This window comes from Oncorhynchus nerka, linkage group LG11 (assembly GCF_034236695.1).
Source record: "Oncorhynchus nerka isolate Pitt River linkage group LG11, Oner_Uvic_2.0, whole genome shotgun sequence".
Lineage (NCBI taxonomy): Eukaryota > Metazoa > Chordata > Actinopteri > Salmoniformes > Salmonidae > Oncorhynchus > Oncorhynchus nerka.
Genome location: NC_088406.1, coordinates 1,547,765 through 1,573,715, shown reverse-complemented (window position 1 = coordinate 1,573,715; position 25,951 = coordinate 1,547,765). Strand labels below are relative to the sequence as shown.

General features: G+C 43.5%; 1 protein-coding gene across 1 annotated transcript in view; it reads right to left on the bottom strand.

Annotated features, from left to right (window-relative positions):
• The window catches only part of LOC115124438 (contactin-5-like), a 653,850-nt gene that overhangs the window by 121,155 nt on the left and 506,744 nt on the right, over positions 1 to 25,951 (bottom strand). Inside the window, 2 exon segments of the mRNA XM_065024146.1 lie at positions 9,108 to 9,283; positions 11,200 to 11,327. Of these exon segments, the coding sequence (XP_064880218.1) occupies positions 9,108 to 9,283; positions 11,200 to 11,327 (304 nt within the window).

The window sequence follows — 25,951 nt, the reverse complement described above, 5'->3', positions numbered from 1 at the left end:
CGTTGATACACATGACACTGTGATTCACTGAGTCTCTGTGTGGACGTTGATACACATGACACTGTGATTCACTGAGTCTCTGTGTTGACATTGATACACATGACACTGTGATTCACTGAGTCTCTGTGTGGACGTTGATACACATGACAGTGTGATTCACTGAGTCTCTGTGTGGACGTTGATACACATGACAGTGTGATTCACTGAGTCTCTGTGTTGACGTTGATACACATGACACTGTGATTCACTGAGTCTCTGTGTTGACGTTGATACACATGACACTGTGATTCACTGAGTCTCTGTGTTGACGTTGATACACATGACACTGTGATTCACTGAGTCTCTGTGTTGACGTTGATACACATGACATTGTGATTCACTGAGTCTCTGTGTTGACGTTGATACACATGACATTGTGATTCACTGAGTGAAATACGGGGTTGTGTGACCTTCAGATGGATTGATTTTCATTGAAGGTTAACAAGACTTGGGTGCAATGAGCCGTGCCTAAAGTCAATAACTATAAAAACCCTTCAGACAACAGTGACTCTGGGTCGTCATTGTATTTAGGTGTTTGCATATGGCTCTTAGTATAGGAAAATACAGGCTACATTATCTCGACTCAATATAATGTCAGGAAAATATAGATTATTTTCTTTTATTTATCCAGGTAGGCCAGTTGAGAACATGTTCTCATTTACAACTGGGACCTGGCCAAGATAAAGCAAAGCAGTGTGACAAAAAACATCAACACAGAGTTACACATGGAGTAAACAATAAACAACAACACAGAGTTACACATAGAGTAAACAACAACACAGAGTTACACATGGAGTAAACAACAACACAGAGTTACACATGGAGTAAACATCAACACAGAGTTACACATAGAGTAAACAACAACACAGAGTTACACATAGAGTAAACAACAACACAGAGTTACACATAGAGTAAACAACAACACAGAGTTACACATAGAGTAAACAACAACACAGAGTTACACATGGAGAATAAACAACAACACAGAGTTACACATGGAGTAAACAACAACACAGAGTTACACATGGAGAATAAACAAACGTACAGTCAATAACACAATAGAAAATAAATGGATGTACGCTGTGTATAAGAGTAAGGCAATAAAAAGGAAATAATTATAATTTAGCATTACATTATTATCTTTACTATAATGAATAATGGCACTCAGCGTTCAGACTTCACAATGTAGTTATTTTATAAATGTCCTTTACAGGAGAGAATAAGTAATATATACAACACATAGTATACTAATGTTTTAATACAACGCATTCAGAAAGAATTCAGACCCCTTAACTTTTTCCACATTTTGTCACAGTAGGTCGATATTATAAATTGATTAAATATGTTTTTTTTTTCTCAATCTACACACAATACCCCATAATGACAAAAGGGAAAATAGTTTTTTAGAAATTTTTGCAAATGTATTAAAAGCAGAAATACCTTATTTAAATAAGTATTCAGACCCTTTGCTATGAGACTCTAAATTGACCTCAGGTGCATCCTGTTTCCATTGATCATCCTTGAGATGTTTCTACAACTTGATTGGAGTCCATCTGTGGTAAATTCAATTGATTGGGGCCTGCTGGATGGTGCAGTGGTCTATGGTGCAGTGGTCTATGGTGCAGTGGTCTATGGTGCAGTGGTCTATGGTGCAGAGGTCTATGGTGCAGTGGTCTATGGTGCAGCGGTCTATGGTGCAGAGGTCTATGGTGCAGAGGTCTATGGTGCCTATGGTGCAGTGGTCTATGGTGCAGTGGTCATCGCAGTGCAAGCTAGAGATTCTGGGTTCGAATCCAGGCTCTGTTGCAGCCAGCCGCGAGCAGGAGACCCATGAGGTGGCGCACAATTGGCCCAGCGTCGTCCGGGTTAGGGGAGGATTTGGCCGGCAGGGATGTCCTTGTCCCATTCCACACTAGCTCCTCCTGTGGAGGGCCGAGCGCACGATGCAGCAAACTCTCTCCAGAAGTTCAGTGAGGATCTCTGAATGATCCAATGTTGACCTAAATGACTAATGATGATAAATACAATCCACCTGTGTGTAATCAAGTCTCCGTATAAATGCACCTGCACTGTGATAGTCTCAGAGGTCCGTTAAAAGCGCAGAGAGCATCATGAAGAACAAGGAACACACGAGGCAGGTCCGAGATACTGTTGTGAAGAAGTTTAAAGCCGGATTTGGATACAAAAAGATTTCCCAAGCTTTAAACATCCCAAGGAGCACTGTGCAAGCGATAATATTGAAATGGAAGGAGTATCAGACCACTGCAAATCTACCAAGACCTGGCCGTCCCTCTAAACTTTCAGCTCATACAAGGAGAAGACTGATCAGAGATGCAGCCAAGAGGCCCATGATCACTCTGGATGAACTGCAGAGATCTCCAGCTGAGGTGGGAGACTCTGTCCATAGGACAACAATCAGTCGTATATTGCACAAATCTGGCCTTTATGGAAGAGTGGCAAGAAGAAAGCCATTTCTTAAAGATATCCATAAAAAGTGTTGTTTAAAGTTTGCCACAAGCCACCTGGGAGACACACCAAACATGTGGAAGAAGGTGCTCTGGTCAGATGAAACCAAAATGGAACTTTTTGGCAACAATGCAAAATGTTATGTTTGGCGTAAAAGCAACACAGCTCATCACCCTGAACACATCATCCCCACTGTCAAACATGGTGGTGGCAGCATCATGGTTTGGGCCTGCTTTTCTTCAGCAGGGACAGGGAAGATGGTTAAAATTGATGGGAAGATGGATGGAGCCAAATACAGGACCATTCTGGAAGAAAACCTGATGGAATCTACAAAAGACCTGAGACTGGGACGGAGATTTGTCTTCCAACAAGACAATGATCCAAAACATAAAGCAAAATCTACAATGGAATGGTTAAAAAAAAAACATATCCAGGTGTTAGAATGGCCAAGTCAAAGTCCAGACCTGAATCCACCAATCGAGAATCTATGGAAAGAACTGAAAACTGCTGTTCACAAATGCTCTCCATCCAACCTCACTGAGCTCGAGCTGTTTTGCAAGGAGGAATGGGAAAAAATTTCAGTCTCTCGATGTGCAAAACTGATAGAGGCATACCCCAAGCGACTTACAGCTGTAATCGCAGCAAAAGGTGGCGCTACAAAGTATTAACTTAAGGGGGCTGAATAATTTTGCACGCCCAATTTCGCAAGGCACTGTATATCTGTTGGTCACAAATACCTTATAGAGGTCGATTGAGTAAATCGGCCATAAGTTTCCAGAACAATCGGTAATCTGCATTTTTGGACGACGATTACATTGCACTACATTGCACTCCATGAGGAGACCTGGTACGTGAGTGCAGCAAGGAGCCAAGGTAAGGTGCTAGCTAGACTTATCTTATAAAAAAAACAAATCAATCTTAAAATAATCACTAGTTAACTACACATGGTTGAGAAAATTACTAGTTTAACTAGCTTGTCCTGCATTGCAAATAATCAATGCGGTGCCTGTTCATTTATCATCGAATCACAGGCAAACTGGTGATGATTTAACAAGAGCATTCGCAGAAAAAGTAGTTGCACCAATGTATAATTGAGGGAGAAGGGCCTTGGTCAGGGAGGTGACCAACAACCCGATTGGGACTCTTGACAGAGCTCCAGAGTTCCTCTGTGGAGATGAGAGAACCTTCCAGAAGGACAACAATCTCTGCAGCACTCCATCAATCAGGCCTTTATGGTAGAGTGGCCAGATGGAAGCCAATCCTCAGTAAAAGACACATTATAGCCTGCTTGGAGTTTCCCAAAAGGCACCTAAAGGACTCTCAGACCATGAGAAACAAGATTCTCTGGTCTGATGAAACCAAGACTGAACTCTTTGGCCTGAATGCCAAGCATCACATCTGGAGGAAACCTGGCACCATCCCTACGGTGAATCATGGTGGTGGCACCATCCCTACGGTGAAGCATGGTGGTGGCAGCATCCCTACGGTGAAGCATGGTGGTGGCAGCATCATGCTGTGAGAGGTGTTGCTGTTTCAGCAGGAGGGACTGGGAGACTAGTCTGGATTGAGGGAAAGATGAACTGAGCAAAGTACAGAGATCCTTGATGAAAACCTGCTCCAGAGCAGTCTGGACCTCAGACTGGGGTGAAGGTTCACCTTCCAACAGGACAATGACCATGCATATTCAGTTAAAAGAAATGCATGTTAGCAGGCAATATTAACTAGTTAGTGTGTCACTTCTCTTCTCTTGCGTTCTGTGCAACAGAGTCAGGGTATATGCAGCAGTTTGGGCCACCTGGCTCGTTGTGAACTGTGTGAAGACGATTTCCTCCTAACAAAGACCGTAATTAATTTGCCTGAATTTTGCACAATTATGACATAACATTGAAGGTCGTGCAATGTAACAGCAATATTTAGACTTATGGATGCCAACCGTTAGATAAAATACGGAACATTTTCTTTTCGAAATGATAGTTTCCGGATTTTACCATATTAATGACCAAAGGCTCGTATTTCTGTGTGTTTATTATATTATAATTAAGCCTATGATTTGATATTTGATAGAGCAGTCTGACTGAGCTGTGGTAGGCAGCAGCAGGCTCGTAAGCATTCATTCAAACAGCACTTTCCTGCGTTTTGCCAGCAGCTCTTAGCAATGCTTGCTTCACAGCGCTGTTTATGACTTCAAGCCTATCAACTCCTGAGATTAGGCTGGCAATACTACAGTGTCTATAAGAACACTGAATAGTCAAAGGTTTATGAAATACAAATGGTATAAAGAGAAATAGTCCTAAAATTCCTATAATAACTACAACCTAAAACTTCTTAAATGGGAATATTGAAGACTCATGTTAAAAGGATCCACCAGCTTATACTGTATACACATACACACACACACACACGCACACGCACACGCACACACACACACACACAGTATATAAACTCAGCAAAAAAAAGAAACGTCCCTTTTTCAGGACCCTATCTTTCAAAGATAATTCCTAAAATTCCAAATAACTTCACAGATCTTCATTGTAAAGGGTTTAAACACGGTTTCCCATGCTTGTTCAATGAACCATAAACAACTAATGAACATGCACCTGTGGAACGGTCGATAAGACACTAACAGCTTACAGACGGTAGACAATTAAGGTCAGAGTTATGAAAACGTAGGACACTAAAGAGGCCTTTCTACTGACCCTGAAAAAACACCAAAAGAAAGATGCCCAGGGTCCCTTCTCATCTGTGTGAACATGCCTTAGGCATGCTGCAAGGAGGCATGAGGACTGCAGATGTGGCCAGGGCAATAAATTGCAATGTCCGTACTGTGAGACGCCTAAGACAGAGCTACAGGGAGACAGGACGGACAGCTGATCATCCTCGCCATGGCAGACCACGTGTAATAATACCTGCACAGGATCAGTACATCTGGACATCACACCTGCGGGACAGGTACAGGATGGCAACAACAACTGCCCGAGTTACACCAGTAATGCACAATCCCTGCATCAGTGTTCAGACTGTCCACAATAGGCTGAGAGAGGCTGGACTGAGGGCTTGTAGGCCTGTTGTAAGGCAGATCGTCACCAGACATCACCGGCAACAACGTCGCCTATGGACACAAACCCACCGTCGCTGGACCAGACAGGACTGGCAAAAAGAGCTCTTCACTGACACGTTTTGTCTCATCAGGGGTGATGGTCAGATTCACGTTTATCGTTGAAGGAATGAGCATTATTCTCAGGAGCGGGATCAATTTGGAGGTGGAGGGTCCGTCATGGTCTGGGGCGGTGTGTCGCAGCATCATCGGACTGAGCTCGTTGTCATTGCAGGCAATCTCAACGCTGTGCGTTACAGGGAAGACATCCTCCTCCCTCATGTGGTACCCTTCCAGCAGGCTCATCCTGACATGACCTTCCAGCATGACAATGCCACCAGACATACTGCTCACTCTGTGTGTGATTTCCTGCAAGACAGGAATGTCAGTGTTCTGCCATGGCCAGCGAAGAGCCCGGATCTCAATCCCATTGAGCACGTCTGGGACCTGTTGGATCGGGGGGTGAGGGCTAGGACCATTCCCCCCAGAAATGTCCGGGAACTTGCAGGTGGCTTGGTGGAAGAGTGCGGTAACATCTCACAGCAAGAATGGGCAAATCTGGTGCAGTCCATGAGGAGGAGATGCACTGCAGTACTTAATGCAGCTGGTGGCCACACCCGATACTGACTGTTACTTTTGATTATGACCCCCCTTTTTTCAGCGACACATTATTCAATTTCTATTAGTCACATGTCTGTGGAACTTGTTCAGTTTATGTCTCAGTTGTTGAATCTTGTTATGTTCATAGAAATATTTACACGTTAAGTTTGCTGAAAATAAAGGCAGTTGACAGTGAGAGGACTTTCTTTTTCTGCTGAGTGTATGTGGTAGTGGTGGGCCTGAAACCTGTGAATGTATTGTCATGTTTTTAAAATTGTACAATGTCACACTGATTTGTTTCAACTGTTCTTGTGATTGTCTCCACCCCCTCCAGGTGTCGCTTATTTTTCCCCAGTGTATTTATCCTTGTGTTTCCTGTCTCTCTGTACCAGTGTATTTATCCCTGTGTTTCCTGTCTCTCTGTACCAGTGTATTTATCCCTGTGTTTCCTGTCTTCTGTACCAGTGTATTTATCCCTGTGTTTCCTGTCTCTCTGTACCAGTGTATTTATCCCTGTGTTTCCTGTCTCTCTGTACCAGTGTATTTATCCCTGTGTATCATGTCTCTCGGTGCCAGTGTATTTATCCCTGTGTTTCCTGTATCTCTGTACCAGTGTATTTATCCCTGTGTTTCCTGTCTCTCTGTACCAGTGTATTTATCCCTGTGTATCATGTCTCTCGGTGCCAGTGTATTTATCGCTGTGTTTCCTGTCTCTCTGTACCAGTGTATTTATCCCTGTGTATCATGTCTCTCTGTACCAGTGTATTTATCCCTGTGTTTCCTGTCTCTCTGTGCCAGTTTGTCTTGTATGTTTTCCAAGTCAATCAGCATCTTTCCTGTTCTCCTGCTTTTGACATTCTCCTTTTTCTAGTCCTCCCGGTTTGACCCTTGCCTGTTCTGGACTCTGTACCCGCCTGCCTGACCATTCTGCCTGCCTTGACCATGAGAGCCTGTCTGCCACACTGTACCTCCTGAACTGGTTTTGACATTTTGGCCACGACCTTGTCCACGACCTTGTCCACGACCTTGGCCACGACCATTCTCCTTTTGGAGTTTTGGAGTATTAAACATTGTAAGAATCCAACCATCTGCCTCCTGTGAGTTTCGCCTCATGATATATACACTTCGCTAACTTTGCTGGACCCCTGGAAGAGTAGCTCCTGCCTTGGCAGGAACTAATGGGGATCCATAATAAACCCCAGGAAGAGTAGCTGCTGCCTTGGCAGGAACTAATAGGGATCCATAATAAACACCAGGAAGGTATGCTGCTGCCTTGGCAGGAACTACTAGGGATCCATAATAAACCCCAGGAAGAGTAGCTGCTGCCTTGGCAGGAACTAATGGGGATCCATAATAAACCCCAGAAAGAGTAGCTGCTGCCTTGGCAGGAACTAATGGGGATCCATAATAAACCCCACGAAGAGTAGCTGCTGCCTTGGCAGGCACCCCCCCCCCCTTAAAAGATTTAGATGCACTATTGTAAAGTGGCTGTTCCACTGGATGTCTTAAGGTGAACGCACCAATTTGTAAGTCGCTCTGGATAAGAGCGTCTGCTAAATGACTTAAATGTAATGTAAATGTAAATGTCTAATGGGGATCCATAATAAACCCCTGGAAGAGTAGCTGCTGCCTTGGCAGGAATTAATAGGGATCCATAATAAACCCCAGGAAGAGTAGCTGCTGCCTTGGCAGGAACTAATGGGGATCCATAATAAACTCCAGGAAGAGTAGCTGCTGCCTTGGCAGGAACTAATGGGGATCCATAATAAACCCCACGAAGAGTAGCTGCTGCCTTGGCAGGAACTAATGGGGATCCATAATAAACCCCTGGAAGAGTAGCTGCTGCCTTGGCAGGAACTAATAGGGATCCATAATAAACCCCAGGAAGAGTAGCTGCTGCCTTGGCAGGAACTAATGGGGATCCATAATAAACCCCACGAAGAGTAGCTGCTGCCTTGGCAGGCACCCCCCCCCCCTTAAAAGATTTAGATGCACTATTGTAAAGTGGCTGTTCCACTGGATGTCTTAAGGTGAACGCACCAATTTGTAAGTCGCTCTGGATAAGAGCGTCTGCTAAATGACTTAAATGTAATGTAAATGTAAATGTTTAATGGGGATCCATAATAAACCCCTGGAAGAGTAGCTGCTGCCTTGGCAGGAATTAATAGGGATCCATAATAAACCCCAGGAAGAGTAGCTGCTGCCTTGGCAGGAACTAATGGGGATCCATAATAAACTCCAGGAAGAGTAGCTGCTGCCTTGGCAGGAACTAATGGGGATCCATAATAAACCCCACGAAGAGTAGCTGCTGCCTTGGCAGGAACTAATGGGGATCCATAATAAACCCCTGGAAGAGTAGCTGCTGCCTTGGCAGGAACTAATAGGGATCCATAATAAACCCCAGGAAGAGTAGCTGCTGCCTTGGCAGGAACTAATGGGGATCCATAATAAACCCCAGGAAGAGTAGCTGCTGCCTTGGCAGGAACTAATGGGGATCCATAATAAACCCCACGAAGAGTAGCTGCTGCCTTGGCAGGAACTAATTGGGATCCATAATAAACCCCAGGAAGAGTAGCTGCTGCCTTGGCAGGAACTAATGGGGATCCATAATAAACCCCTGGAAGAGTAGCTGCTGCCTTGGCAGGAACTAATACGGATCCATAATAAACCCCAGGAAGAGTAGCTGCTGCCTTGACAGGAACTAATGGGATCCATAATAAACCCCACGAAGAGTAGCTGCTGCCTTGGCAGGAACTAATGGGGATCCATAATAAACCCCAGGAAGAGTAGCTGCTGCCTTGGCAGGAACTAATGGGGATCCATAATAATTGTAGAACAATAGTGAAGACATCAACATGATGAAATAACACATATTGAATCATGTAGTAACCAAAAAAGTGTTACTTACTGTTTGGGTATATTCAAAATGTCCGCCCTCCTGTTGGAAGTTGAGGGGCTGCTGGTTGAGGAGCCACTGGAAGGCCACGTCCAGAGATGGGTCATGTGACACCCTGCAACTGAGCACCACGCTCTCCCCCACTGTCACCTCCACCCTGCTGGGGCTCAGGTCCACACGCATGGCCTCTGCAAACACAACACTGCTGCATCTTAGCATAACAACACCTCTGGACACAACACAGCTAAAGCTAGCTTAGGACACAGGACTGCTACACCGTCCTAACGGTAGACCGATACACTGTCCTAACGGTAGACTGCTACACCGTCCTAACGGTAGACCGATACACCGTCCTAAAGGTAGACTGATACACCGTCCTAACGGTAGACTGCTACACCGTCCTAACGATAGACTGCTACACCGTCCTAACGGTAGACTGCTACACCGTCCTAACGGTAGACCGATACACCGTCCTAACGGTAGACTGCTACACTGTCCTAACGGTAGACTGCTAACCGTCCTAACGGTAGACCGATACACTGTCCTAACGGTAGACCGATACACTGTCCTAACGGTAGACCGATACACTGTCCTAACGGTAGACCGATACACCGTCCTAACGGTAGACTGCTACACCGTCCTAACGGTAGACTGCTACACCGTCCTAACGATAGACTGATACACCATCCTAACGGTAGACTGATACACCGTCCTAACGGTAGACTGATACACCGTCCTAACGGTAGACTGCTACACCGTCCTAACGGTAGAGTGATACACCGTCCTAACGGTAGACTCCACCAATCAGGCCTTTATGGTAGAGTGACCAGACAGAAGCTACTCCTCAGTAAAAGCACATGACAGCCCGCCTGGACTTTGCCCAAAGGCACCTAAAGACCATGAGAAACAAGATTATCTGGTATGATGAAACGAAGATTGAACTCCTTGGCCTGAATGCCAAGCGTCACGTCTGGAGGAACCCTGGCACAATCCCTATGGTGGTGGCAGCATCAGGCTGTGGGGATATTATTTTTAAGTTGCAGCGACTGGGAGACTAGTCAGGTTTGAGGAAAAGATGAACGGAGCAAACTACAGAGAGATCATTGATGAAAACCTGCTTCAGAGTGCTCAGGACCTCAGACTGGGGTGAAGGATCACCTTCCTACAGGACAACGACCCTAAGCACACAACCAAGACAATGAAAGTGTGGCTTCGGGACAAGTCTCTGAAAGTCCTTGAGTGGCCGAGCCAGAGCCCGGACTTGACACCTGAATATAGCTGTGCAGCGACACTCCCCATCCATCCTGACAGAGCTTGAGAGGATCTGCAGAGAAGAATGGGAGAAACTCCCCAAATACAGGTGTGCCAAGCTTGTAGCATCACACCCAAGAAGACTCAAGGCTGTAATAGCTGCCAAAGGTGCGTCAACAAAGTACTGAGGGTCTGAATACTGACGTAAATGTGATCATTTGCAAAAATGTCTAAAACCCTGTTTTTGCTTTTTAAAAATGGGATATTGTGTGTAAATTGATGAAGGAACAAAACAGAAAACAAAAAATCATTTTTAGAATTAGGCTGTAATGTAACAAAATGTAGAACAAGTCAAGGACTGTATATCTAGGCTACCTTGGCTAGTATGGCATGGCAACATTAGTCAGAGGAAAAACACAAAAGAACATCTGTGATCTGGGTCCAGGCAAAGCTCTATTCAGATGGGACCAGGGTAACTAACAACCAGGTAGCCGGATTGACTTGTCATTAGTGTCATTATCAAAACACATCCTGCATACTAAAACCCTGAAAAGGACCAAAACAGTCACTCTACACTCAGGGCCTCCTTTGATTTCAGCTGTGAATGCTGTTCATGTACAACAGTCTTACCCTGTCAAATAGGGTGCCCTTGTAAAATGATTTTGAATGTGAAAACCCTTTCGCTTCGCAGTCGAGCGAACACGATAAATTCGGCTGGCGTCCCCTCTGCCTCTCTCCCCCTCTCTCCACCCCCCCAGACAAAGGTGGCAGGAAACGACATTGGGGGACTGTTTACTGGTGTGTGACTGGCACTAATTTGGCAGAAAATAAAGGCCCCCTGGGCATCGCTTACCTTTTACCCAGAGCATGGCCGTCATCTCAGCCGAGCCAAACTGATTCTCGGCTCGACAGACATAGTTCCCCTCGTCAGAGCGGGTGGAGTTGATGATCCTCAGCGTGTTGTTTCGTAACAGCATTATCCTGTCAGAGAACAAATACAATACAAACCAAATGCCTATTTAACTAAAACAGTTGAGTTTAAAGTTGTATGCAGTTTTAGTTGCTTATAGCAATTAAATCATTAAAGTTAATTTAAATTGCTGGAAGACATCAGGCAGATCAAGACAGCTCAGAAAGTCAAACAGCATAACAAATTAATTTCAGAGCGTATCCATTTGGGGGATTTTAAATATTTCATATACTCTATGTTCTATCTAGCTCAGACAAGATGATCTTATTGATTTTCCAAGGGCAAGCTATGTAGTTCTGTCCTTGAGCTGTTGTCCTTAATGTTACGTTTCATGTTTTGTGTGGACCCCAGGAAGAGCAGCTGCTGATTTTCCAAGGGCAAGTTATGTAGTTCTGTCCTTGAGCTGTTGTTCTTAATGTTACGTTTCATGTTTTGTGTGGACCCCAGGAAGTGCAGCTGCTGATTTTCCAAGGGCAAGTTATGTAGTTCTGTCCTTGAGCTGTTGTTCTTAATGTTACGTTTCATGTTTTGTGTGGACCCCAGGAAGAGCAGCTGCTGCAAATACCAAGTTGTGCAGACAGTTCCCCCGGAACGATCCTTGTCAAGAGGACATATGCACTGTGTACAAGCTACATTAGCTGTTTAATTGTGGACTCAAGTGAAACATTACTAGGAAAGGATGAACTTTTCTATGTTCTTCAGTACTATGACCTGAAAACACTATTTACCACAAGGGGCAAACAACAACAGACTAATAATGCTTTCACATAGTATTTACGGTATTTAGCCTGTAAAATAAAATTGGCCCATGTTTATATGACCCCCTTACAAACCGGGACATTTTTTTTACCACATTCTTGCTTGCATAGCCTTTTACACCTCAGGGCTCCCGAGTGGCGCAAGGCACTGCATCTCAGTGCAAGAGGCGTTACTACAGTCCCTGGTTTCGAATCCAGGCTGTATCCCATCCGGCTGCGATTGGGAGTCCCATATGGCGGTGCACAGTTCTCTGGGTTTTCGCCGGTGTAGGCCGTCATTGTAAATACACATTTTGTTCTTAACTGACTTGCCTAGTTGTACATCACCTGTACGCGTGACTGTGGTCGTAGTGCGCAGATGTGGTTGGGCTTCTGGTTTCATAAATCTATTGAATTTACACCATCAAAAATACACTCATTATTAAATCATTCATTATAAGACGACATGTATTTTCAAAAGAATATTTGGAGTTTAATTAGGCCATGGGTCTGTACAGCCATGGATGCTCCATCCAAATTAAATCAAAATGATGGAATATAACAGAATAAAATACAATAATATTTTTCCCCACATAACTTGTGTCAAGGGAACGTGTGGAACCGCTATCATATAAAGAACGTGATCTTTTGAAACAGAGCCCAATCCCATGCTTTTTTTAAAAATCCACGTTTAATCTCTTTCTTACCCACACTCCTACTGTTAGGAATACCTTCATCATGATACCCACAGAAAATATAATAGCAATCCGATTTTCAAAAGCACGTGAGTGTCGTTCATACTTCACAACCTCCGCAGACTTTGAGTTGTCTATACCATATACGATTGAACAAAATAAACGGCCTCCACTTGATTTAGGCTTCATTATAGCATTCTAAATGTTTATGATCAGTGATTTAGGCTTCATTATAGCATGCTAAATGTTTCTGATCAGTGATTTCTAGATTACATTATAGCATGCTAAATGTTTCTGATCAGTGATTTCTAGACTACATTATAGCATGCTAAATGTTTATGATCAGTGATTTAGGCTTCATTATAGCATGCTAAATGTTTCTGATCAGTGATTTAGGCTTCATTATAGCATGCTAAATGTTTCTGATCAGTGATTTCTAGACTACATTATAGCATGCTAAATGTTTATGATCAGTGATTTAGGCTTCATTATAGCATGCTAAATGTTTCTGATCAGTGATTTAGGCTTCATTATAGCATGCTAAATGTTTATGATCAGTGATTTAGGCTTCATTATAGCATGCTAAATGTTTCTGATCAGTGATTTCTAGACTACATTATAGCATGCTAAATGTTTCTGATCAGTGATTTCTAGACTACATTATAGCATGCTAAATGTTTCGGATCAGTGATAGATGAAACCAATTGACCAAATAGCCACTACAGATGGAGATTCAGTTAATCAAAATCACATTGATTATCAGACAAGTTAGTGAAGTCACAGTCGTTTGGTCGGGTGTCGGTCTAGGCCACAAAACGACTGTGACTGAGGAGTAAAATAATCAACTGGTTAAACTACATAACGTTGCAAAATGAGCCAACTAGATGATAATGAGCATAACTCACCTCAACTTGGCTAACATTTCCCCAGCCTAATTGTGTAGCCTAATCAATATCCAATCTGACATGTATTGATTCATCAAGACGAGTCTCAAAGCTGCGCGATGTCGCTGTCCCGATCAAAACAGTGCTGAAATGATCATCTACTTCAGGGCCCCCCCAAGCTGCACGTTTTGTTTTTTTCCCCAGCATTACACAGCTGATGAAAATAATCAAAGGTTGATGATTAGTTGATTATTGCTAGGACAAAAAAACTAAAACGTGCACCCAAGACAGAGTTTGGGAAACGCTGATCTAGTTGAACACATGCTTCAAATCTATTACAAGGATTAGATGCCTTTGGCAGTTTCATTATTAAGCAACAATTCCCACAGTTATTCTACATGGATCCAAACAGGGTATATGCTTAGTGGTGTGCTATACGAAGACACGGGCAAGGTGACATGCCTTGCAAAGTTGTTAAGAACAGGCTGGAGGATGGTTAACGGGCGTTGTCTAGCAACCCCCGAGAGTTTTAAGAGCCTGGTGCGGGCCAAAGCCACCTCATCATTACGGCTACTTTTCATACTAGGGCCAGTAGGCAGAACTGTACCGAAATGATTACTCGGTAGTTTGGTGAAAATACAATTTTTGGCTTTGATACCAGAAATTACTTCAGATATTGAAGAAAATGAGGAAAAAAGTAGCAGAATAAACGTGTTAGTATGAAAGGGTATTAGGTAAGTCGGGAGAATGGCTTAACAGATAAATACATGCTATTTCCCCCATCTCCACAAGATCAATCAACAATTATATTTCCTAATGAAGGCAAATTCCTGACAACATCAAATAAGCCCTAAATCTCCAATAAGATTTACAAGCCTGATGTTATCGGTTGAGATAAGGGCTTAACCAGGGGCGCAACTTTGGTTTTAGAAGTGGTGGGGACATAACAATTATTATTGTATTTTCTACCCTGATAAACAATCCAAACCCGAGGGGTCTGAGTCTTGTATCACATTCCAATGACAAAAAAAAATGCCATTTCAGAATGGGGGGAGGGACATGTCCACCCCCTCCACAGTGAAAGTTGCACCCCTGGGCTAAATTAATAGGGAACAAGTGTTTAAATCCAAATTGAAATGCAGCCGCTTTCGTTACAGCCTCAGTGGAATATGCATTGGACCACACATGACCTAACATCTGGTAATGGGGTTTTAGATAAATCAACAACACATGACCTAACATCTGGTAATGGGGTTTTAGATAAATCAACAACACATGACCTAACAGCTGGTAATGGGGTTTTAGATAAATCAACAACACATGACCTAACAGCTGGTAATGGAGTTTTAGATAAATCAACAACACATGACCTAACATCTGGTAATGGGGTTTTAGATAAAACACATGACCTAACATCTAGTATTGGGGTTTTAGATAAAACAACAACACATGACCTAACAGCTGGTAATGGGGTTTTAGATAAAACACATGGCCTAACATCAGGTAATGGGGTTTTAGATAAATCAACAACACATGACCTAACAGCTGGTAATCGGGTTTTAGATAAAACACATGGCCTAACATCTGGTAATGGGGTTTTAGATAAATCAACAACACATGACCTAACAGCTGGTAATCGGGTTTTAGATAAAACACATGGCCTAACATCTGGTAATGGGGTTTTAGATAAATCAACAACACATGACCTAACAGCTGGTAATGGGGTTTTAGATAAAGGGATTTTAGATAAATCAACAACACATGACGGGGCTCTGCCTGCTGTGGGATGTCTGGACCTAACGGGGCTCTGCCTACTGTGGGATGTCTGGACCTAACGGGGCTCTGCCTGCTGTGGGATGTCTGGACCTAACGGGGCTCTGCCTACTGTGGGAGGTCTGGACCTAACGGGGCTCTGCCTGCTGTGGGATGTCTGGACCTAACGGGGCTCTGCCTGCTGTGGGATGTCTGGACCTAACGGGGCTCTGCCTGCTGTGGGATGTCTGGACCTAATGGGGCTCTACCAGCTGTGGGAGGTCTGGACCTAATGGGGCTCTGCCTGCTGTGGGAGGTCTGGACCTAACGGGGCTCTGCCTGCTGTGGGATGTCTGGACCTAACGGGGCTCTGCCTGCTGTGGGATGTCTGGACCTAACGGGGCTCTGCCTGCTGTGGGATTTCTGGACTGTCTGGCTGATGTCTGGACCTAACGGGGCTCTGCCTGCTGTGGGATGTCTGGACCTAACGGGGCTCTGCCTGCTGTGGGAGGTCTGGACCTAACGGGGCTCTGCCTGCTGTGGGATGTCTGGACCTAACGGGGCTCTGCCTGCTGTGGGATGTCTGGACCTAACGGGGCTCTGCCCTCTGTGGGATGTCTGGACCTAACGGGGCTCTGCCTGCTGTGGGATGTCTGGACCTAACGGGGCTCTGCCTGCTGTGGGATGTCTGGACCTAACGGGGCACTACCTCCTGTGGGAGGTCTGGACCTAACGGGGCACTGCCTACTGTGGGAGGTCTGGACCTATCGCCGGGAGCAGTGGGCGTATGCTATCCTGCTTCTTGTGGACCCGTGGAAGGTTGTGTGAGGGGTAGGAACGGTCGTTCTCCGGCCGTTGTATTGGACAGTTCAGTGGAGAGAAATGTCTCAGTCCTCTGGAGCAAAAACGTTGTGCCATCCAGGAGCACGAGTAAAGAACATCAAACATTATAAACCTGCATCAGGACATCAATAACCTGCTCCCAGACATTATAAACCAGCATCAGGACATCAATAATCTGCTCCCAGACATTATAAACCAGCATCAGGACATCAATAAGCTGCTCCCAAACATTATAAACCTGCATCAGGACATCAATAAGCCCCTCCCAAACATTATAAACCTGCATCAGGACATCAATAAGCCCCTCCCAAACATTATAAACCTGCATCAGGACATCAATAAGCCCCTCCCAGACATTATAAACCTGCATCAGGACATCAATAACCTGCTCCCTAACATTATAAACCTGCATCAGGACATCAATAACCTGCTCCCTAACATTATAAACCTGCATCAGGACATCAATAACCTGCTCCCAGACATTATAAACCTGCATCAGGACATCAATAATCTGCTCCCAAACATTATAAACCTGCATCAGGACATCAATAACCTGCATCAGGACATCAATAACCTGCTCCCAAACATTATAAACCGATTGAGTGTATCATAGTTCAAGTGGGATTCAATGACATTATGAAGGGCAGCTCAGAACAGCTGAAGATGGATTTTAAAGAACTGATTGGGTCACTAATTGACTTTGAAAAACACCCCATAATATCTGGCCCTCTGCCCTCCGTAAATGGTGGCATTGAACGGTTTAGCAGACTGTTATCCATCCATAACTGGCTACCAGACTATTGCAGCTCTGTGGATTCACAATTTTGATACCTTCTGGAAACAAAGCTAGTTTTTTTGGTATTTGTTATTTTATTAGGATACCCATTAGCTGTTGCGAATGCAGCAGCTACTCTTCCTGAGATCCAACACAGAACATGAAACATAATACAGAACATTAATAGACAAGAACAGCTCCAGGATAGAACTACATACATTTATAAGAAGGCACACATAGCCTCCATATCGACAGATACACATAAACTATCTAGATCAAATAGGGGAGAGGCGTTGTGCCGTGAGGTGTTGCTTTATCTGTTTCTTTTAAATGATGTTTGCTGTTTATTTGAGCGACATGAGATGGAATGGAGTGCAGTGAAAAAATGATCTATATAATATTGTACATGTTCTTGAATTTGTTATGGATTTGGGGACTGTGAAAAGACCACTGGTGGCTTGTCTGGTGGGTTAAGTGTGTGTGTCAGAGCTGTGTGTAAGTTGACTACGCAAACAATTTGGGGATTTTCAACACATTAATGTTTATTATAAAAAGAAGAAGTGATGCAGTCAGTCTTCTCAATTCTTAGCCAAGAGAGACTTGCAGTGATGCAACCGGTCAGGATGCTCTCGATGTTGCAGCTGTAGAACCTTTTGAGGATCTCAGGACCCATGCCAAATCTTTTTCGTTTCCTGAGGGGGAATAGGCTTTGTCGTGCCCTCTTCACGACTGTCTTGGTATGTTTGGACCAATCTAGTTTGTTGTTGATGTGAACACCAAGGAATTTCAAGCTCTCAACCTGCTCCACTACAGTCCCGTCGATGAGAATGGGGACGTGCTCGGTGCTCCTTTTCCTGTAGTCCACAATCATCTCCTTAGTCATGGTTAAATTGAGGGATAGGTTGTTATTCTGACACCACCCGGCCAGGTCTCTGACCTCCTCCATATAGGCTGTCTCGTCGTTTTCGCTGATCAGGCCTAGCACTGTTGTGTCGTCAGCAAACTTAATGGTGTTGGAGTCGTGCCTGGCCATGCAGTGGTGGGTGAACAGGGAGTGCAGGATGGGACTGAGCACGCACCCCTGGAGAGCTCCAGTGTTGAGGATCAGCGTGGCAGATGTGTTGCTACCTATCCTCACCACCTGGGGGCGGCCTGTCAGGAAGTCCAGGATCCAGTTGCAGAGGGAGGTTTTTAGTCCCAGGTTCCTTAGCTTGGTGATGAGCTTTGAGGGTACTATGGTGTTGAACGCTGAGCTGTAATCAATGAACAGCCTACCACTGGTTTTCAGCTCTCTGATTACGGTGAAGAGTAAGACATACAACTCTGTTCTGGGCCAGCAGGCAGTTTAACTAGGACTTTTTGGAGTGTGGTGTCAAAAAAGCAGAGCATCTCTTTATTACGGCCAGACCTCTGCCCATCTTTATAACCACTGAATCTATATGTTTTGACCATGACAGTTTACAATCTAAGGTAACACCAAGTAATTTAGTCTCCTCAACTTGTTCAACAGCCACACCATTCAGTACCTGAGTTCTAGAACTTAGGGAATGATTTGAACCAAATACAACGCTCTTAGTTTTAGAGATGTTCAGGACCAGTTTATTACTGCCCACCCCATTCTAAATCAGACTGCAACCATTTGTTAAGGGTTTCAGTGATTTCATTAGCTGTGGTTGCTAATGCGAAAATGGTTGAATCATCAGAATTCATGAACACACAGGCTTTGGGCAGGGGGCAGTATTTTCACGTCCGGATGAAAAGCGTGCCCAAAGTAAACTGCCTGTTACTCAGGCCCAGAAGCTAGAATATGCATATAATTAGATAGATTTGGATGGAAAACATGCTAAAGTTTCTAAAACTGTTAAAATAATGTCTGTGAGTATAACAGAACTGATATGGGAGGCGAAACCCTGAGGACAAATCCCCTACCCAAAAAAGCCTACCACTATTTTCAATGGCTGTCACTTTTATTATAAGGCGAAGTCCTCCCAGATTGCAGTTCCTAGGGCTTCCACTAGATGTCAACAGTCTTCTTTCAGAAAGAGTTTCAGGTTTTGGAAAGATTTGCCAGAAATGGTAGTTTTTATAGGTGGCTCCCATTTTGGATGTAGTATTTCCAAGCGTGTGAATGAGAGCGCGTTCTTTGGTATTTTTCTCCTTTATAGACAATAGCAATTCTCCGTCTTAAATTTTATTGTTTATTTACGTATTAGGGTACCTAAGGTTTGAATTTAAACGTTGTTTGACTTGTTTGGAAAAGTTTATTAGATTTGGGATTAATTTGGTATGCATTTTGATGGAGGGAAACTGGGTGGATTATTGAATGAAGCGCGCCAGCTAAACTGAGTTTTTATGGATATAAAGAAGGACATTATCGAACAGAATGACCATTTGTGATGTAACTGGGACCTTTTGGACCTCATCAAAGGCATTTTTTATATAGTTATTTCTGACTTTCTTGTCGCACCTGAAATATGTTTTTCATGGTTTTGTATGCGGGGCGCTGTCCTCAGATAATCTCATGGTGTGCTTTCGCCGTAAAGCCTTTTTGAAATCTGAAACAGCGGCTGGATTAACAAAGCTAAGCTTTATTTTGATGTATTACACTTGTGATTTTATGGAAGTTAAATATTTATAATTTTGTAGTATGGATTTTGCGCTCTGCAATTTCACAGGATGTTGGCCAGGTGGGACGCTACATAAGAAGTTAATGCCAGTGGCAGGTCATTGGTAAAAATAGAAAAGAGGGCATAGAGAGCAGCCCTGTGACTACACTTTACATGTTCAACATTAGAGAAGCTTCCATGAAAAAAACCTTTGTGTTCTATTAGATAGATAGCTCTGAATCCACGATATGGCAGAGGTTGAAAAGCCATAACACATAAGTTTTCTTCAAAACAGGTTGGGGTCAATAATATCAAAGGCTGCACTGAAATCTAACAGTACACCTCCTACAATCTTCTTATTATCAATTTCTTTCAACCAATCATCAGTCATTTGTTTCAGTGCAGTACAAGTTGAGTCCTCTTCTCTATAAGCATGCTGCAAGTCTGTTATTAATTTGTTTACAGAGAAATAGCATTGTATTTGGTCAAACACCATTTTTTTCCAACAGTATGTTCAGAGCTGGCAGCAAGCTGATTGGTCTGCTGTTAGAACCAGTAAAAGCCTCTTTTACCACTCTTGGGTAGCGAAATGACTTTGGCTTCCCTCCAGGCCTGAGGACAAAGACTTTCCTCTAGACTCAGATTAAAGATATGACAGATAGGAGTGGCTATAGAGTCAGCTACCATCCTCCGTAGCTTTCCATCTGTTGTCAGAAGATTTGCTATTATTGATCAATAACAATCTCCCACACTAACGTTACAATATTCAAACAAGCTTTTCTTTCATTATTCGTTTTTTCATGCATGAATACAATTGCAGTGAGCCACTGTTCGTTGTTTGCCATTTCCTGCCAAACTTTGCCCACTTTGCCAATGAAGTAATCATTCAAATAATTGGCAACATCAAATGGTTTTGTGATGAATAAGCCATCTGATTGTATGAAAGATGGAGTAGAATTAGTCTTTCTTTCATTTAAAGCAACGTTCATTTCTATTCTTTATATCATTGATCTTGGCTTCATAATACAGTTTCTTCTTCTTTTTGATGAGTTTAGTCACATACATTCTCAATTTGCCAGTCAGATGTGCAGCCAGACTTATTAGCCACACCTTTTGCCCCATCTCTTTCAACCATACAGTTTTTCAATTCCTCGTCAATCCATGGAGCCTTAACAGTTCTAACAGTCCGTTTCTTAACTGGTGAATCAATAATTGGAAGAAGCAATTTCCAAAATACATCAAGTGCAGCGTCTGGCTGCTCCATTATTAATCAGTCCCATGTACAGTTGAAGTCGGAAGTTTACATACACCTTAATCTCAGTTTTTCACGATTCCTGACATTCAAACCTAGTAAAAATTCCCTGTCTTAGGTCAGTTAGGATCACCACTTTATTATAAGAATGTGAAATGTCCGAATAATAGCAGATAACATTTTTTATTTCAATTTTTATTTCTTTCATCACATTCCCAGTCGGTCAAAAGTTCACATACACTTAATTAGTATTTGGTAGCATTGCCTTAAATTTGCCTTAAACAACAATACCTTGACTTTGTTGTCCTTAAGCCATTTTTCCACAGCGTTGGAAGTATGCTTGGGGTCATTGTCTATGTGGAAGAGTCATTTGCAACCAAGCTTTAACTTTCTGACTGATGTCTTGAGATGTTGCTTCAATATATCCACATAATTTCCTTCCTCATGATGCAATCTAGTTTGTGAAGTGCACCAGTCCCTCCTGCAGCAAAGCACCCAAAATGATGCTGCCACCCCCATGCTTCACGGTTGGGATGGTGTTCTTCGGCTTGCAAACCTCCCCCTTTTCCTCCAAACATAACGATTCTCATTATGGCCAAACAGTTTGATTTTTGTTTCATCAGACCAGAGGATATTGCTCCAAAAAGTACGATCTTTGTCCCCATGTGCAGTTGCAAACCGTAGTCTGGCATTTTATGGTGGTATTGGAGCGGTGGCTTCTTCCTTATTGAGCGGCCTTTCAGGTTATTTCGATATACCACGGCTGCGTGGTTCCATGGTGTTTATACTTGCAAACCATTGTTTGTACAGATGAACATGGTCTCTTCAGGCGTTTGGAAATTGCCCCCAAGGATGAACCAGACTTGTGGAGGTCTACATTTTTTTCTGAGGTCTTGGCTGTTTTCTTTTGATTTTCCCATGATGTCAAGCAACGAGACACTGACCTTGAAGTTAGGCCTTGAAATACATCCACAGGTACACCTCCAATTGACTCAATTGTCAATTAGCCTATCAGAAGCTTCTAAAACCTTAACTAACCAATTTTACAAGCTGTTTAAAGGCACAGTCAACTTAGTATATGTAAACTTCTGACCCACTGGAAATGTGATACAGTGAATTATAAGTGAAATAATCTGTCTGTAAACAATTGTTGGAAAAAGGACTTGTGTGATGCACAAAGTAGATGTCCTAACCGACTTACCAAAACTATAGTTTGTTAAGAATACATCTGTGGAGTGGTTGAAAAACAAGTTAACGACTTCAACCTAAGTGTATGTACATTTCCTACTTAAACTGTATATCAGTTGGTAGAGCAACGCTGGGGTTCGATTCACACGTGGGACCCGTATTAAACTGAGTTCCTCTGTCCAGTGTCTGTGTTATATCAGTTGGTAGAGCAACGCCAGGGTTCGATTCACACGTGGGACCCGTATTAAACTGAGTTCCTCTGTCCAGTGTCTGTGTTATATCAGTTGGTAGAGCAACGCCGATTCACACGGGTTCGATTCAGTGTCTGTGTTACGTTGGGACCCGTTCGATTAAACTGAGTTCCTCTGTCCAGTGTCTGTGTTATATCAGTTGGTAGAGCAACGCTGGGGTTCGATTCACACGTGGGACCCGTATTAAACTGAGTTCCTCTGTCCAGTGTCTGTGTTATATCAGTTGGTAGAGCAACGCCGGGGTTCGATTCACACGTGGGACCCGTATTAAACTGAGTTCCTCTGTCCAGTGTCTGTGTTATATCAGTTGGTAGAGCAACGCTGGGGTTCGATTCACACGTGGGACCCGTGTTAAACTGAGTTCCTCTGTCCAGTGTCTGTGTTATATCAGTTGGTAGAGCAACGCCGGGGGACCCGTTCGATTCAGTGTCTGTGTTATATCGTGGGACCCGGGTTCGATTAAACTGAGTTCCTCTGTCCAGTGTCTGTGTTATATCAGTTGGTAGAGCAACGCTGGGGTTCGATTCACACGTGGGACCCGTATTAAACTGAGTTCCTCTGTCCAGTGTCTGTGTTATATCAGTTGGTAGAGCAACGCTGGGGTTCGATTCACACGTGGGACCCGTATTAAACTGAGTTCCTCTGTCCAGTGTCTGTGTTATATCAGTTGGTAGAGCAACGCCGGGGTTCGATTCACACGTGGGACCCGTATTAAACTGAGTTCCTCTGTCCAGTGTCTGTGTTATATCAGTTGGTAGAGCAACGCTGGGGTTCGATTCACACGTGGGACCCGTATTAAACTGAGTTCCTCTGTCCAGTGTCTGTGTTATATCAGTTGGTAGAGCAACGCCGGGGTTCGATTCACACGTGGGACCCGTATTAAACTGAGTTCCTCTGTCCAGTGTCTGTGTTATATCAGTTGGTAGAGCAACGCTGGGGTTCGATTCACACGTGGGACCCGTGTTAAACTGAGTTCCTCTGTCCAGTGTCTGTGTTATATCAGTTGGTAGAGCAACGCTGGGGTTCGATTCACACGTGGGACCCGTATTAAACTGAGTTCCTCTGTCCAGTGTCTGTGTTATATCAGTTGGTAGAGCAACGCCGGGTTCGATTCACACGTGGGACCCGTATTAAACTGAGTTCCTCTGTCCAGTGTCTGTGTTATATCAGTTGGTAGAGCAACGTCGGGGTTCGAGTGACCCTCTCTTCTGTCAGTGGTCTGCCTTTGGGATTTTCAAAGGAGAGGTCAACTCAGAAGGTTTACCGAAATTAGGATCACCCATCAACGTCTCAGTCATCCTTAAGGATGACAGCAAACAAACACACACTAGACTTGCTCTCTGCAACTTTCTTAGACATTGCACGTGTAATGGCACACACTGGGAACACTCTATGGTACTTTTCTGATGACCAATCAGGTTTCTCCACTCTGAGTTCCTTACAAATAACAGGATTTGACACGACCTTCCCTCCAGCCAAGTCGTTTCCCAAAATAAATAAGACCCGCTTCACCGGTAGGCAAGGCCAACGACAACGGAACCAGAAATAAGATCAGACTCGTGGTTCACATTATACAAATAAACTTTCATGCAACCCATCTCCACGCCTTGTACTAACACACTGTAACCAGTTGCTGAGGTGTCAGAAAAAGGCAAAGCACCCTCACCGGGCTGCCCCAGTGGCTGTATCTTCACCGGCTGCTTAACACTGATTTATAAGGCCATGTTGGGTAAAATGCCATTTTATTTCTGTTCTTTTTTAATCAGGTCAGTAAATAAATATCAATTAGGTTCTCATTCTCATTTGCTTCTAACAGTACCAAAAATGAGAACGGGTCATGGTAGAAATAGTTTTAGTTACTAAGCTCTGTGGACCTGGAATTCTCTCCTGAACATTTTAAAATGTGTTGATCTAGTTTCCTTGGTGGAGTGTAAACACTTGATCGATGTACAGTACATATCATAGAAGAGTGTAATTGTCTTTATGACAGCTGTTTATTAGTCAAGACTTTCGTGTTTGTTAACGTAAAATGTTTTTGTTGTATTGTATGTGTGTTTATAGTTGTGTTTAATGTTGTCTTGTATGTAAGTTGTTTTGTCTGAAACGTTGTTTTCCCTGCTGCTATTGGACCTGGCCTCTCTTGGAAAAGAGATGTTATCTCAATGAGAAAAAACTGTATAAACAAAGGTTAAATTAAATAAAATAAAAAAACAGCAATCCCCACTTGGCAGACACACAAACCAAACTCTTGTTTAGGACATATACACCAGATGAACCAGAGTTTTAATGGGTCCTCCATCGAAAAGAAACTGCTTTTTCTCTCACTCATTTTTCTGTTTCAACTTTAGAACACTAGAGATAATGTAGCTTTCTCACGGCAGTAATGACAAAGTGCCACATACAAAAAAAAAAGTTTTCTGCCAATCCTTATCTTTGGGCAGTGTAGACCCTCTCTGGATTGCTTTCTGTGTAGGGATATCAACTGGGTGCTGGATTGCTTTCTGTGTAGGGATATCAACTGGGTGCTGGATTGCTTTCTGCGTAGGGATATCAACTGGGTGCTTTGTTTGTGAAGGTCGTTTTATGTGTAAACACAAACTCATCTGCAAGGACTACAGCTTTCTCAAGAGTGAGATCCTTGTGCTCATGAATGAAGGTAGCAACCCTGTCATGAAGGCAATTCGTGAACTACCAGAGAAGTATGAGTGTCTTTAAATCCTCAAGGTCCTTGACCTCTTGAGAACCACACCACCACAGGATGGCCTGACTGAATTCTGAGTGTTTCCAGATCCTTCTTTCGTAATTGAATGGCATGCACACATTCTTCTTGTTTTTGTTCTAGTCTGGTTGCAAGCTCTCTTTCCTTGTGCTCCAGCTCTAGTTTCTGTTGTTCCCATTTGCCTTTAGTTCTACCTCTCTCAGTTACACCTCTATGGGGTATACTCTACCACCTGTAGGACTCTTTCCATTATCCTCCCTCTATGGGGTGTACTCTACCACATGTAGGACTCTATACATTATCATCCCTCTATGGGGTGTACTCTACCACCTGTAGGACTCTTTCCATTATCCTCCCTCTATGGGGTATACTCTACCACCTGTAGGACTCTATACATTATCCTTCCTCTATGGGGTGTACTCTACCACCTGTAGGACTCTTTGCATTATCCTTCCTCTATGGGGTGTACTCTACCACCTGTAGGACTCTTTCCATTATCCTCCCTCTATGGGGTGTACTCTACCACCTGTAGGACTCTATACATTATCCTTCCTCTATGGGGTGTACTCTACCACCCGTAGGACTCTTTCCACCATCCTCCCTCTATGGGTTGTTCTCTACCACCCGTAGGTCCCATTTCATTATCCTCCCTCTATGACTCTTTCCACCATCCTCCCTCTCCGGCAGGATTTCCTCCTCCACCAAAACAGTACAGCCTAACTCTTTGTCATACATTTTTGCAATGACGAGCAGATTCACCTTTGTACATTTATCTTGCATGTCCCATGTAGCTTTTATACCAAAAAGATATTAGCCTGTGTGTTTATGCAACTTTCAAAATGATTCCAACAATCTTATATCCCCTTTGGGTGGATGTCAGTGACAAAAATTCTACCACAAAAGTGTCTTTTGAAAACTCAAATATCTGGACAC